General features: G+C 44.4%; 1 protein-coding gene across 2 annotated transcripts in view; it reads left to right on the forward strand.

The window, feature by feature from the left end:
* Positions 1 to 9081: 9081 nt before the first annotated feature.
* LOC311112217 (E3 ubiquitin-protein ligase Midline-1-like) overlaps positions 9082 to 16301 on the forward strand; it is a gene marked incomplete at its 5' end in the record, with an annotated part of 31566 nt that continues 24346 nt past the window's right edge. The window contains one exon of one of the 2 annotated variants that reach the window (XM_084155238.1): positions 9082 to 9795. In XM_084155238.1, coding sequence (XP_084011364.1) covers positions 9082 to 9795 — 714 coding nt within the window. The remainder of the gene's footprint in view (positions 9796 to 16301) is intronic. The other variant, XM_084155239.1, reaches the window with a different exon arrangement.

A 16301-nucleotide genomic window follows, 5' to 3' on the forward strand; every position in this document is an offset into this window, starting at 1 on the left:
GATCGGTGAGTGACAGGATCGGTGAGTTGCCATAATCCCACAACAGGCATTCTGTACTGTACCCACTGACTGCACAGCGTGGGCTGTCCCCGCTCTAGCTATCTCCCAATTGGCTCATCTAAAACAGGGCCGCCCACAAAGCTATTTGAATACAGAGTGGAGGGGAAGGGGAACAGGAGGGGTGGAGGGGGAGGGGGAGGGGGAGGGGGAGGCGGAGCGGTGCGCTAGATTCCCTCCTTCTGCCTGCGTGTTCTCACTGGGCTGGGGAGAGGAGCGGCTTTAGGGTGCAAGGAAATATGCCACGAGAGGCGATGTGACAGCCAGAGACAGACGCACACTGACACAAAGTTCCCCCAGTCGGACTGGATTATAGCAGGGCTGCTTCTGCTGCAGCTGGTCTGTTGTAACGGAGAAGGAAGGGGCTCTTCTGACCTGACCGTTCAGCAGCTCAGTTCAGCTCTCTCCATTTCTTCTTATCCTCTTATTTCACTCTGTTTATGGACAATGGGATTTTAACCATGTGGCAGGTAAGGAGGACTGTGATTGATTGTGTGGAAATGTTGTTGTGTGGTCCCTGAGGCTGTGGGGTCTCTGGTTACTTAAAGCAGGGGTCATCATGAGTACTCTCCAAAGCTCTATATATCTAGTGATGATTATATCACAGAGAGACATGAGTTCTCATCATCATTAACTGGGACTACAGTTATAGAGCTGATGATCGAATGACTATGAGGTTAAATGTGCAACATTTCCAGATGGGACTACCACAGGCAGTTACTTAAGTGAATATTCTACTGTATCAATATAACCTATTGATCATTTGTAGAATTTGAGTATGATACACTTTACTTCAGCAACTGTGTTCTTGTGTTTATGAGACTAGAATGGGCTTGCTGTTTGGGGTTGTGACATAAGTAGTTGTTATAGTGCTTTGCATATTCAAATGAGGGGACTGTGATATGTTAAATATTTTGGACAGCAGGAATACAGTGGGACTCCTAAGGGTGCATGTTGTGATGGTATCAGTGCAGGGAGCGACGCCTCTGTTCGTTTCCACAATCGTTTTCATGTGACCTAATTTTGGGACGCTGATGAGCTTTTGTCCTCTTAGAAGACTTTATGTGAGTGGGTGAGAGATATCGGTGGGGTGTTCACAAAGTTAGTGTGGTGTGAGAAACTAAATAAATAATTGAAGAGAATTTGACACACTGACTATGGGAGCGGCATGGGTGGGATGGCAATTGGGAGGTTGGCATGTGTGTGTGTGTGTGTGTGTGTGTGTGTGTGTGTGTGTGTGTACCTGCATGTACCTGCATGTGTATTTGTGTTTGTTTATGCTATGTATTTCCGAGTTCCTCCAAATACCCTTAGCACACTGCTGTCAACATGGTTGTGATACTGATGAGATCACATCTGCCATTCAGCGACATGTCCTCTCCAGCCAAGCATGCATTTGACACTGTGGACTCCTGTCCCTAAGGACAAACCTATCATGGTCACTTCCCTTCACTTACTGTATTGTGGGTCAAAGGCACAGAGATGCTCCTCTAGCCTTCTCTCCCGTGGTCCCAGATCTGTTTGTCCATGTTTGGCATGACAATGACCATATGAGTTGACAGACAGCACAAACAGATCTGGGATAATTTATTTTCTTTGATAATGAAGGGAGATCTGTGATTTCAAGATGTGGTTGATGCTTTGTTACCCTGTTATAAAGCGGTCCACAGTCAACCTGATCAGTGGAGACGAGTGCTTGAGGATCATAGTCTGATAAGCTCTCGTGAGGCCACTTTGACCTGCCACAGGACATGACAGACTGTTGGAATGAGTCACTGTGACTCGCTCTGTGTTTGTCACTGGGCATAAATATAGCAACAACAGCATTGTGTGTCTTGTTGATATAAGGTAATTAGATGGATGGTGACTTAGCTGTTATCTTTGCGATAGTAGTGGCACATTTTTCAGTTTAACATAACACATCTCAAGTTGCTCAGTTCTGAGCACAGTTGTGCTGTTTGCTAATTGCAATCTGGGTATCTCCCAGCAGGAAATGAGCCACAACCATTTTTTTCTCTCTATTCTGCTCCAATGCTTATGCGTTCTTTGATTATTTGGTCCAATAGATGCATGAACAATATTTCCATGGTAACTTCTTCTGCATTGAGCCTTTGACAATGAGAGACTTGTTTGGGATTTTGGCTCTGCCTGTTCGATCAGGGAAGTCATGTGAACCGGAATGCAGTTTCAGCCATAGTCAATCGGCACAGTAGAGCGAGAACAATTGAAATAGGAAAAGTGTGACTTTAGTTTGGTGGTTGCCATTTTGGGGGAAAATTATGGAATGTGGGATGATGAGAGCCTTCTCTCGCAAGATCCAGAGAAGCAGATGCTCAAATGTATAACTATGTGTCTTTCTGCAAGTCTGCATTGTTGCCACCAGAGAGCGTTCTTTCTTGAAACATTTTACAAAGTAATTTTGAGGATAATTTTCATGTATAAACTGAAGAATTTAACAGTCCTCACATTCATATCACAAGAATGGACAAACAACAGTATTAAAACAGGCAAGATAATAGCTTGTGCATTGTGCATGGTACATTGCACAGAAAACCCTGAAGAAGAAGGCACTACGTGCTGAAACGTTGGTTGCTATAACCATTAAATGTTTGGGAGCATAATTAGTGTGCAACTTTCTTTCTTTCTTTCTTTCTTTCTTTCTTTCTTTCTTTCTTTCTTTCTTTCTTTCTTTCTTTCTTTCTTTCTTTCTTTCTTTCTTTCTTTCTTTCTTTTTGTAGTTTACTCTCCATTACTCAGCACTTCTACAAAACATTTTTGGGTGTGCGTCAGCTTATGTCTTTTACTAGAACAATGCACAGAAAACGCAATAAAAGGTGGAGTATTTGAAGTGTGATACATAAACAGATATCACGGTAGCTTAGTGGTTAAGAGCGTTGTGCCAGTAACCGAAAGGTCGCTGGTTCTAATCCCCGAGCCGACTAGGTGAAAAATCTGTCGATGTGCCCTTGAGCAAGGCACTTAACCCTACTTGCTCCTGTAAGTCGCTCTGGATAAGAGCGTCTGCTAAATGACAAAAAAAAAAAAAAAAAAAAAAAAAAAAAAAAAAAAAATAATAATAATAAATATTAATAAAAAAAAAAAGAAAAAAAAAAATTTTTTAAATAAATAAACATACACATAGGCTGTTTTTAAATACCTCCCATATGGTTTCATATAGCTTCTAACTTGATCCATGTGTAGGGTGTTATGTATGCTGTTATGACCTTATATGACTGTTTACCAGGTCAGTTCAAGCATGCCAAAGATAACCTGGGGTCAGCCTCTTGTGGTGTGACTGATGGAGCAACCAATGACCTGTGGTCTTACTGATATGTCAGAACGAGGGCCCCCAATCCCACGACTGTATCTGCGGTCTGTAGCGACATCTTCTGCTGGTAGAAAAGGGTATCAGTATGAGTTGATGATGTGTGACAGAGATAAGACAACCATACACGCACTCACACAGTCACACGCACACACACACACAGGTGCACACACACATAGGCACACTAACACACAAACACATGGAAGCACACACGCACGCACATGCACACACACACGCACAGGTGCATTCACACACTCAAACAAATGAGTGCACCCACACACACACACACACACACACACACACACACACACACACACACACACACACACACACACAGGTGCATTCACACACTCACACAAATGAGTGCACCCACACACACACACACCTTTATTACATTCCCACCTCTGACCTCTAGGACTGTTAAACTCAGTACCGTATGCTTCCGAGCTCCATATAACATTCCACAGACGCCAGGTAAAGTTTTCCCACTCTCTCCCCCCGGCACTGGGTCTTTGATTCTGCCAGAACTGGCTGATGAGTGGAGAGGCATATGTCACCCCTGACCCCTCTCTCCTCCCATGTCACTGACTGACACTTAAGCTGGGCCTTGAACAGTATCACAGAATCACATTAACAGTCTCAGATATTCTGAAAGGTAGACACACACACATTCAATACACTATCACGAAAACATGCACACATACTAGCTTCATAAGACATCTCTCTCTCGTCATCTGTCTTGTGATGTAAGGGAGTGGAGCGAGGGAGAGGGGAACGATCCTATACAGTATGATGCATTATAGATGAAGGCATTATTTACTGTTTACATCACACAGGTCATATAGGATGTCTCCACCGTAAACTGGATACACTCCCACTTTCTGCACAAACTCATAACCTCACATATGCAGACCTGCTGTGCAAACATGCACTCACATGTAAGCATGCACGCAACGCACGCACGCACACATACGCATGCTTGCACGCACGCACACACACTCACACACACACACACACACACGCGTCATTGAAACTTTTACATCTGGCCCTGTCGGCTTTATAAACACTGTTATACAAACACATTCTTCCCCAATATGTCCCCAACACAAATTAATTTTTATAACAGTTTTATTATTATTCCATATCTGGGTCAGTCAGGAGTGGGGAGGGAGATGAGGATCATAGCCAGAGAGACAGACCCCCCTGAGTCAAATGTGACAGTTTAGGGCTCCGGGTCCCCCCCTAATCGCCTGGCTCGCACCCCAGCCTCAAACACAGCATCCAATCCCATTAGTCGTGACTGACCCGATCCCCAACATGAAAGACTCTGATTGGTCACAGACACAGTGGCAGGAGCGGATTATGGATAAACGGGCAGGGTGTCTGGGGCCGAAACAAAGAAAGGCAGGCTGAGAGTGAGGGGGGGCGAGAGGCTAAATGCTAACGCTAATGAGTCTGACGTACGGTCTGGGGCGGTCATTAGAGGTGATTAGGGGGGCATTGCATGCAACGGTCATGGGGAGAAGGGGAGAGAGAGACACTAGGTTCTCAGAACAGTGGAGGGGCTGTGGAGCTGTAGCTGTGACAAATCCATTTTTATGCCAAGATCAGAGGATCCAATAGCCATTTAGTGGTGGATATTTTCACACTCTCAACAATGACCCTGGAAATATGCCTACAGTATATATTGACAACAAAAGCAGACATCAAGGGCATGAACATGCACCAAATGTTATTCTATGGTTCAAAGGGTGGTGTCAAGACCAATTACATGCTCAATAAAAAATCTATAAATTGAGGTAAATTGTAGGGGGAGGGGACAGCTCCTGGAATAAACTTTAGGGTCAGGGGTTAATCTCAGATGAGCCAACTTTGTGTGTCTGAAAGACATTGTTATCACTCTTAACAGCCAATCCTCTAATCTGCCGTTAGATTATTAAACATGTTTGGAGAGAAGCAAACAAAAGTCCTAGGTAGCTAGAACAAAAAAATAAATTTTGGGCCGTGGTTTGGAAACTATAGATTATGTCCTGATACACTACCTATAAATGGTTCATTCTCTTGCCCCAAAACACTTTGTGCATCTCCTCTCTTTTTTCACCCGTCTCAGTTCATTTAATCATACGCATACACACTGATTATGTTAGCTAGGTCAATGCCTTTGACCTACTTTGAGCGTTGCGCTCCGTGGGATGCCACGGTCGCTCACGTCAAGCCACCGGATGGACAATATTCCCCTCCATTTTGTTACAGCAGCTTTCTGCTGGTTTATTTATTTATTTGTTTATTCTATTTTAAGTTACAGTTGTTCGGGGATAACAAGCGTGGGATTATAAAATGCCATCCACTCTATGGGATCTCCCTTTACCGAACTGAAAGGGAATCTTGGATTTTTTCTAAATAAATTATTGACCACATATTATTGAATAAGGGGTATTTTGTTTGGCTACTCTAGCTTCAAACATTCAGTTTGAGACGTAAGCTTACTATGATAGCATAAAGGCTATTTTTACATCCAATTTCAATGTACTGTAGCTTGAAGGCGTTAACCAATCTCCAATCGAATACTTTCCCTTTGTGTCTCAGAGCGTCTGATCTTTGCGCCGTCATACAATATATTGTCTTGCCCTTTCATATTTCTATCCACTCTTCATGAAGTGGCTGTTTTTAGAAACTGGAGAGAAAAAGGATCTGTAAAAATGGTTGCAGATCACAGTGAGTGAAAAAGCCACAACCTCTAGTAACTGAGTTGAATTAAAGATACAACCAGTAACTCCACACACAGACAAGATATCCAGAGAGACACAAGGGGATATGCATAGTGCTCTAAATCAGGGGTTCTTAAACTTTTTCAACATGGGACCCAAATGAGAAACTCAATGTTTTCCTTGGACCCAAGATCATGAAAACAAGCCCCCTTTTGAGGGCCTTAAGTGAGCAAAAAATGTCTCTTGACGGCGGAGAGAAGAAATTTAGTTTTAAATATCCTGCAATTCTACACTTTCTGTCATGTGCGTAGAGAATATTTTTCAATTTCACAAAAATGTCTTGCGATTCTACTAATTTTGCCATGGGGAAGAGATATATACTAGAGTGAGTGACTAACAAATTCAAAGGGGACCCCTGAAGGTCAGGGCCCCTGGGCACGTGCCCTGCGTGCCCGGTCAGTATTCGGCCACGATAACTACAAGTTTAGATGGAGAATACTGTAATTCAACTTGTGACTCTCTCGCTCTATCAGGCATATCAGCACACTAACATAACTCCACACATTGTTTTATTGATCTTAATGGTTCAGACTCAGTTCAACTGCTAACCCTGGTTAGCCCTTTGGAAAGGTCATCACAGTCGATTTTTCACAGAGGTCTAAACCAATTACATGTCATAGAACTTTACGCAAATATTATTTTTTTATCTGTATGTGTACCCCCCAGTGTACACAATATGTATCCCTCATATCTGATTTTCACACAGTATTTTAATGATGTGTTACATCTGATTTCTCACTGGACCACAGCTATAAATGAGCAGAAGGGAGAGAGAGGAAAATACCCCTCTCCTCTCCTCTCTTCTCTCCCTCCTTCCCTCCCTCACCTCCACTGTGAGGTCCGACAGAGTGCGGTGTCACTGGCAGAAGTGTGTGTTCGGAGGTGTTCAGTGTTCGTGTGAAGTGGGATTGTCCACAGAGCAAACCGCTCTAGTGAACCGCTCTCACTCGCTAACTTTCCTGGAATTGTCGGGACAACTCTGTCCTTTCCTGTTGTGCCTCTATGGCTCCTGTGAAACTCCTGTGAAACGCTGGTTGGCAGCTACACTAGACGACTCTGCGTATTCAGAGTGTGCGTTGAGGAGGTTAAGGGAGAAGCAGGCAGCAGAGCGATGCCTGCTGTGGACCGATGTTCTACCCCGCTGTGTCTCCGTGCTCAGGGCTCTGTCCTCTGAGCTCCCTGCTGCCTGTCTTTCTGATTCCGTAGCATCGTCCTCCGCCTCAGCAGAGATGTCTGCGATGTTGAGTGCACAGGAGCGAGATCCATCGGTAGGTAATGAGTGGGTAGGCTAACAGGGGATCCGCGTGCTAAGGAAGGGCAAAGACCATGGCAAAGTCTGACGGGGAATCCACTTGCTTTGGACTTTTAACAGAGGAATCTATTCAGCTGTTTCATGGTTTATTTCGTGTTATTAGGGTGAGGGCAGACACTTTGACATGCAGTCGCATACTATAATGGCATACACCGAAGTCAAGGGACCGATTTGGTCACAGAGTTCAGAGAAACCATTAGGTCACTGCAGTTGTCTCTGTGATAGCCAAGTCATTGTTAGTACGGTGTGTGCTACTTTGATTTATTCAGTTCTGTATCAGGTCAATTAATCTAGGCAAGTTTGGTGTATGTGTTTCAAACTTGTGACTTACAATATTACACAATGTATGATCCTTAATAATGAATGTGTCTGGTCACTACAGCTTCTGTCCGATGCCCGATGCCAGAAGGTTCAACCATTCTGCGGTTGACATTCAGTGAACTCAATGTCCCTGATCAGAGGAATTCAGAGATGATGCCATACTAAATAAGAATATTTGTGTCTGTCAGAGTTCTAGAGGGGTATGGGGAGTGGTGTTGCGTAGCAGTCTAGTCCCACTTGGAACTAGGTCAGAGAGATGTATAGTACTGTACTGGCTGGACAGACAAGTTGTTGAAAATACTGCACTCAGGGACATCCCTGGAAAAAGGGCTTGATTAGAGGAAGGATTACTCAGTTATTGACACTAGACTTTGGAGAAGGGTTCAAATTGATCAGGTCAGCATTGCCATGGTCAAGTAAAATCACATAATGGTTTTGGGTAACTGTAAAATCATTGTATTGCCAGGTAGACAGATCCTATTTCCTGTGCTCTGCTCAGCATCAGTTTGTTGAAAATAATTTGCCCCTTGCTGTATTCAGCCAACCTGAAGTCTGAGGGTACATTTTCACTGCAGCAGGATTGAGAGAAGGGAATGGCGTCGGGAGAGTATTGGCACCCGCCACCTTAGACAATGGCATGAGTGTTTAGCTGACCTGTCTAGACAGCATTGTGGGGGAGCAAGTTTGAGTTTTCTCTGTTCTGATGAGTGATTATCTGCATTCAGCATCAATTGGGGATTGGATAACCCACCTGGAGGCCTACAAAAATTATATACAAATGTATATTGCCAAATGTATTGAGTTGTGTAACCAGGTTTTCGGGTAGAAGTAAAAAAACATCCCTCCTTATTGGTTTTGACAAGGGCTCTGAGTCACCGTCAGTCAGTGTGTTACAGCTTGCCATTACTGAGACAATATTATCTGACTTATGCAGACATGTTTAATGTAAATGGTACTCCTGTCCTCTGTTTATTAACATTAGACAAATAAATAAAGGAAACAGAAATAACAGAAGAGAGTTTTGCTTCATTTCTATGACCTCACCCATATTTTAAACAATACAAGCTCTGATAGCTCAATACTCCACGTTTTTGTTGAATTAATTTATCGCTTCATTTTCATTAAAGTACTTAATCTGATGACAACGAAAATGATCAGTCAACTCTTTACATAATCATTCACATGTGTATTTATCTGAACTGTTCATTTTACCCCAAACTCTTTCTGTCCACCTCTCCAGTTAGCTGAGCAGTTAACCTGGATTTCGCTGACACCGCGCCTGAGTTCCGCCTGAGAGGATGGACGCGCTGGAGTCAGAGCTGACTTGCCCAATCTGCCTTGAGCTCTTTGAGGACCCACTGCTCCTGCCTTGTGCCCACAGCCTGTGCTTCGGCTGTGCCCATCGCATCCTGGTATCCCACTGCGCCTCCAACGAGCCTGTCCAGTCCATCGGAGCCTTCCAGTGCCCCACCTGCCGCTATGTCATCTCTCTCAGTCCGCAGCGTGGCCTAGAAGGACTGAAACGCAACGTCACCCTCCAGAACATCATCGACCGCGTCCAGAGGGCCGCCTCCTCCGGCCCCCTGGCCCTGCTGCCCCACAGCGGGCCCAACTCCCCTAGCGAGGACGGCGGGCGATTTGCCCTGGCCCTGGTCCCCACCTCCGCCGCCATGACCAGCCCCGGGACGCCGCCCAGCCACGTGCAGTGCCAGTTCTGCGAGCAGGACCCGCCGCAGGACGCCGTCAAGACGTGCGTGACGTGCGAGGTGTCATACTGCGACGAGTGCCTGCGAGCCACGCACCCTAATAAGAAGCCGTTCACGGGCCACCGTCTGATCGAGCCCATGCCGGACTGCCACCTGCGGGGGCTGCAGTGCCTGGAGCACGAGGAGGAGAAAGTGAACATGTATTGCGTCACCGACGAACAGCTCATCTGCTCGCTGTGCAAACTGGTGGGAAGACACCGAGACCACCAGGTGGCGGCCTTGAGCGACCGCTACGAGAAACTCAAGGTAAGGGATGACTTTTTTGAATGTATGCATGAACCTGGTTGCTATGCTCTGCTGGTGGACATGTTGTTTTGAGGAGGGGAGGCATTAGAACTGCAGGCATCAGAACTGCTGTGGATAATGTGTGTGATGGTGTAAAGAATTAAAAGCGAGAAGTGAGGAGCTGTGGAAAGCTGTGTGTGAAGTGACAAGAGTGAGAAAGTAAGATGCCCAATTGTGCACTCGTAATCGTAGGTGTGACTTTGTAAGTGTAATGTTGTGGTGAAGAAATACAGCTACTATATTTTGTTTTGAGTACACCATAATCCTTACTAACCATGTAGCCTAGATTTCCAACAAAAATTATGTTATCATCTTTTTGTTTTATCATTAAAGCGTCCTAATCATACAATTAGTATTAGTACCGCACCGCCCCAAAATGACAAGAGGGTCTCTCTGCATCTCTCCTGTGCAGGCAGTGTGAAAATAGGGGCTCATTAGTGATGGGGAAGATGGCTGCCTCCAGAAGGGTGAGGTTAAACAGTGGTAATTGCTCCATTTGGTGGGGTTGGTTTAATTGAGTGTGACTTGTAGGCCGTGTTAGAGGCAGTTAGGGAGGGCCCACTGGGAGATGGCCTGGTATTAAACCCTCTCTCAGGGGGGAGCTGAAGCCCACTCAGGAGGGCTGTTGGATGGGGGCCTGCTGCCATTTGAAGAAGGGTGTCTGTTTGGGCATGGTGGTCCCCAGATGTGTGGTGTTTGATGGAGGTGTCCAATATGGATTTTGCAGGACAAATTAAGAATAGAGTTGATTTGAGAGAAGGCCATGTGTGATCACTGATGTTCAGTTTGGCATCTTTTGCAATCTGGTCCAAGGGATATGTCCTGTGTGTTCTGATTACAGAAGTAACACATAAAGGTAAAATGTGCTTAATTTGTAAATCGGGAGGTTCCGGAACAAAAGGTGAGCGCAAGAGGGGGATGACCTGGGGGGCTCTGAGGTACCTTTATAATAAAGCATTGCATGCAAATCATCACATTTGCCTAGTGGCATAGAACAGTAGAGTAGAGGCACTTACATGACTGGTGACTTTAGCAGAATCTTTTTTAATACAACACAAATGATCGAAATGACAGCCTACTTTGACACTGACAAACTGATAATCTGAGATCAATAAAAACAACCTTGTCTTGAATCCATCAATAGCCTAGGCCTAGGCGTGTGGAGACATACAAAGGCTGTGTTTACACAGGCAGCCCAATTCTGATCTTTTTTTCACTAATTGGTCTTTGACCAGTCAGATCTGATGTGAAAAGATCTGTTGTGATTGGTCAAAAGACCAATTAGTGGAAAAAAATATCAGAATTGGGCTGCCTGTCTAAACACAACCATATTGTACAATCTGAGGAAGAAATGATAGTCATAAAAAAATCTTTCCAGTTTCACTGACTCATCCAATGAGTGATCTCCTTTATTAGAATTTTTACATTGCAATGGTGTAAATAATGTTTCATGCCAGGAGAGGTAGGCTATCTGGTCCTGGCAAAACTGAAAGGTGCCGGATCCTATTCCGGCAGAATCCGGGCCAAATTAAGCACTGACTATTATGTTCAGTATGTATTGCAGACAGTGAAAAACAAAATGTCATGCCATGAGAGGTGGGCTACCGGATCCTGGCAAAACTGAGAGGTGATGGATCCTATTCCGGCAGGATCCAGCTCAAATTAAGCACTGGCTATTTTTGTTTTTCAGAGAAATGACACATTGATAGAGGGTTTTTAATTCTACACTACAGTGTCGTTCTACCTAACTTCCATATTATGTATGCTTTATCACAGACAGATGCATTCATATTAAGGTCAGTGGATCTCCCAATTAGTACACTGAATAATTTCATAGTGGTATACATGCATTTCTCATGGATCTTCTGCGCTTAAAGGGCATTGCACATTGCACAAATGAGCATACCAGAGGAACACAATCATGTAAGAATGCAGGGCTGGTCCTTGCCGTGCTGTCGCCCTAGGTGAGTCCAAAAAATGCCGCCCCCCGCAAAACTAGAATGGGTACCTGGGTGCATGATTACAGACTTGCTCTGAGGCTTTGGGTTCTTGGTTATAAAATGGAGATAGTTCCTGATGCAGTGACAACGCAATACCACATGTGTGCACTGCAACTGCAAAATAAACACATTTCTACCTAGAGGAAGAACATGCTTGTGTATGTCCATTGACGTGGATCTTTCTTTGGGGGAATATTCGACTCCAGTATACAACCAGGGTTGTGTTTATTAGGGCACGCAATGGAAAACATTTTGGAATGGTATACAAACAAGAGCATTTCTTAAGTCCAGGTAGTCCCTCCCTGTTTCAGTCAGTTTTCTTCCGTTTGGAGCCAAATGAACACAACCCAGGATTTGCTTATGATAGGTTAATACTCTCACTCTGACAGACCTACATCAAAAGGCCTGGTGTTGTAGTCTAATCTCTCTCACTTCACCTTTTGAAAGATTTAAAGAAGCGTAGCGGCAAAGCTATTAACATCTTAATAAGTCATGAAAGCACTCTTGTAAGGGCATGCGAAGCTCGGATGTAGGTCACTACTACCAGAACCATTTGCACCACACCATGTAAAATTCACGCAGTGTTGATTCGACTTTTAAGCTTTGCTCAGGAAAGAAAACATTAAGGATCATTGAACATGTACGAATATTACGCTGAGCTACCAAATGCATGAAGGGAAATTACAGTCCTATGATTGCAGTATTTTCAGTGGTGGCAGTGGGCCTCTGTGAAGGGGCTAGGTCATTGTGGCTACACCCTTTCCTTTTGGGAGATAAAATTACAATTTCACGGAAACGTACAGAGAGAGGAAATGGTTCATAATAGCATCAGAGGTCCATGGATCTGGGTCATCTAACAATGCAGAGTGATGATAAACAAGTAGTAGCTAAGCAAAGACCTTTGACTGTCCTCTGTCTTCCTCCCCTCCCCAATGACACAGCTCCTGGCTTGGCCACAACTCTTCACTTTACTCAGCCCCAGTACAATTTCTTCTTCCATGCCCTGGAGTAATTGAGTCATACTGTTACACGGTCATGACCCTTTGTCTTGCCTCTGATCTATGACTGGCCATGCAGATGACTTTGTGTCTCAAGGGTCTAGGCCAAGGGATGGACCACAGACAACACAAGCATTGACTGTTTCTGAAGTGTTATCATGTACAGTATGTTACGCAGCATAGCGGTGTCAGGAGAAAGGTTACGTTTATCATGAACACTGCAAATAGAGGGTAAACGGTGATATAAATGATTTTGTATACATTTGATGTCAACAAAACTAATAGCACAAAATTACATGGAATTAATGCAGATGGACTTCAAGAACGGATCCTGCAACTTTCCCACATGGTGTACACATGAAGGCCTGGAGTCCATTAAGTGACAGTAAATAGCTCAAAGCTGCTTGCCTTTCTCCGTAAACAAAATCACTGAGTTTATATCCGACAGAAACAGGTTGGGAAAAATGAAACAGGAGAAATGGAAAACTGAGTGAGATAAAGAGAAAGTTGACGCACGTAAAAGTGCCAAAATCTAAATTTCGCCTAAACTGCAATATTACAGCGCCTTGCAAAAGTATTCATCCCACTTGGCATTTTTACTATTTTGTTGCATTACAACGTGTAATTTAAATTGATTTTTATTTGGATTTCATGTAATGGACATACACAAAATAGTCCAAATTGGTGAAGTGAAATGAAAAAAATAACTAGTTAAAAAAAAATCAAAAAAATAAATGATGGAAAAGTGGTGCGTGAATATGTATTCACCCCCTTTGCAATGAAGCCCCTAAATAAGATCTGGTGCAACCAATTACCTTCAGAAGTCACATAATTAGTTAAATAAAGTACACCTGTGTGCAATCTAAGTGTCACATGATCTGACACATGATCTCAGTATATATACACACCTGCTCTGAAAGGCCCCAGAGTCTGCAACACCACTATGCAAGGTGCACCACCAAGCAAGCGGCACCATGAAGACCAAGGAGCTGTCCAAACAGGTCAAGGACAAAGTTGTGGAGAAGTACAGATCAGGGTTGGGTTATAAAAAAATATCAGAAACTTTGAACATCCCACGGAGCACCATTAAATCCATTATAAAAAATTGAAAGAATATGGCACCACAACAAACCTGCCAAGACAGGGCTGCCCACCAAAACTCACGGACCAGGCAAGGAGGGCATTAATCAGAGAGCTAACAAAGAGACCAAAGATAACCCTGAAGGAGCTGCAAAGCTCCACAGCGGAGATTGGAGTATCTGTTGTCACGAACCGGCTCAAGTTCGTAACAAAAGGGAGACACGTGGAGACAAGGAATACTTAAAGTATATATTTATTAACTAAAGTAACTAACTCAAATAACGATGGGGTGTGTAATCAGTAATCAGTAGTGTAAGTGAGTGTTTGCTTGCATAAATGTAATATGGAAAAGTGTTGAGAGGTGCCAAATCAAACAACCAAAAAGTCCACAAAAAATACCACAACCAAAGTCAAAGTATCTGCCTGGAGAGAGTCTCCTCAATGAATGTGAAAGAGGTCCATTTATGCTGGGACACACCCGGCCCAGGTGTTTCCCATGTAGCTGACGACCCTCCCAACTCCGCCCACCGGCATCCTAATAAGGAAACAAGAGCAAAGAGAGAATACGGCAGACAGAGTGGGAGGGTCGTCACACCCCCCCCCATAAGACCGGGGACCAACAAGGACCCCGGACCAACGTACCAGCCCCTGCGTCCCAAACCGACAATTTGTACATGTTCACCCCTCCACTTGCCCCACCCATCATCCTCCTCTCCAGACCTCAGCAACCTTTACACAGGAAGCAACCTTTAAGAGGAAAGAAAAACACAAGACTAGGAGGGGACAAACAGGAAAGATAGAACATGACAAAATCAAACACTGGTCAGTCACATCAATATTCATGAACAGGGCGCACGAGAGAGCGCATCAGCAATCACGTTATCAGTCCCCCGGATGTGCCGCACATCTAGATGGAAGGATTGTAAAAATAAACACCATCTCATTATCCTCTGATTAGGACACCTCATGGACCTCAAAAATGTGAGAGGGTTATGGTCGGTGTAGACCACAATAGGTACTACACCCGACCCAACATACACTTCAAAGTGTTGTAGCGCCCATATAAGTGCTAATGCTTCTTTTTCAATGACCGAATAGTTCAACTGATAATGGTTAAACTTTTTGGAAAAGAAACTAACAGGCCTCTCAACCCCAGCCACATCTGCTTGCAGTAACACTGCACCCGCCCCCACATGACTAGCATCCACCTGCAAGGTAAATGACAAATCCACACGAGGAGCAGCCAGTACCGGAGTTGAAGTAAGCAACCTCTTTGCATTTTCGAAAGCCTGTTGATAATGAGAAGACCATACGTATACAGCCTTACCTTTCAGCAAATCTGTCAAGGGAGCGACCACAGTAGAGAAGTTCCTACAAAAACCACGATAATACCCAATCATTCCCAAGAAACGCATCAGTTCCTTTTTAGTAGTTGGTAGTGGAAAAGCATCAATAGCTACCACTTTAGCCCGAACAGGACGCACTTCACCCTGCCCAACCACCTTTCCAAGGTATGTAACAGTCGCCTGAGCAAATTCACATTTAGCCAAATTTATCGTGAGACGACCCGCAGCCAGACGTTCGAACAAGGCTTGAATACGGGACAGATGTTCCTCCCAAGTATCTGCATATATCACTACATCGTCCAGATAAACAGCGCACCCGGCCAGACCAGAGACAACCCTGTTCATAAGTCGCTGAAAAGTTGCAGGCGCATTACGCAGCCCGAAACTCATAACCGAATACGAGTACAGACCAAAAGGTGTAATAAAGGCAGAGATTTCACGTGCCCTACTCGTCAGTGGCACCTGCCAATAGCCCTTTAACAGGTCAAATTTGCTCACAAACTTAGCTGCGCCGACTTGATCAACGCAGTCCTCCATCCGAGGAAGAGGAAATGAATCCGGCTTAGTGACATCGTTTACCTTACGGTAGTCCGTACAAAATCTGTTTGTTCCATCCGATTTACTGACCAAGATACAGGGAGAAGCCCAACTGGAGAAAGAAGGCTCTGCTATTTTACTCTCCAGCATGTACCTGACCTCAGCATCCAGACAACGCAGTTTCTCTAAAGAAACTCTATAGAACCGTTGACGAATGGGGTCAGCATCTCCAATGTCAATATCATGTTCTATTAAGTTTGTACGTGTTGGTGTATCAGAAAACAACCCTGGAAATCTCCGAATCAGACCAACCATCTCTTTCCGCCCATCAACAGGTAGATGAGTAAGAAGGCTATCTAAAATCTCCAGTGTCTCTGAATTCTTCAATCTACCCTGCAGTATGCAATCGTCGGGACCAGAAACATCTTCCTAGTCCTGCACAGACCTAGCATGACCAGAATCCAGGGAATAAACAGTATCAGCCAAAAGAACAGCCTTACCGTCCT

This window comes from Coregonus lavaretus (genome assembly GCF_964263955.1).
Source record: "Coregonus lavaretus genome assembly, chromosome: 38".
In the NCBI taxonomy this organism is placed as follows: Eukaryota; Metazoa; Chordata; class Actinopteri; order Salmoniformes; family Salmonidae; genus Coregonus; species Coregonus lavaretus.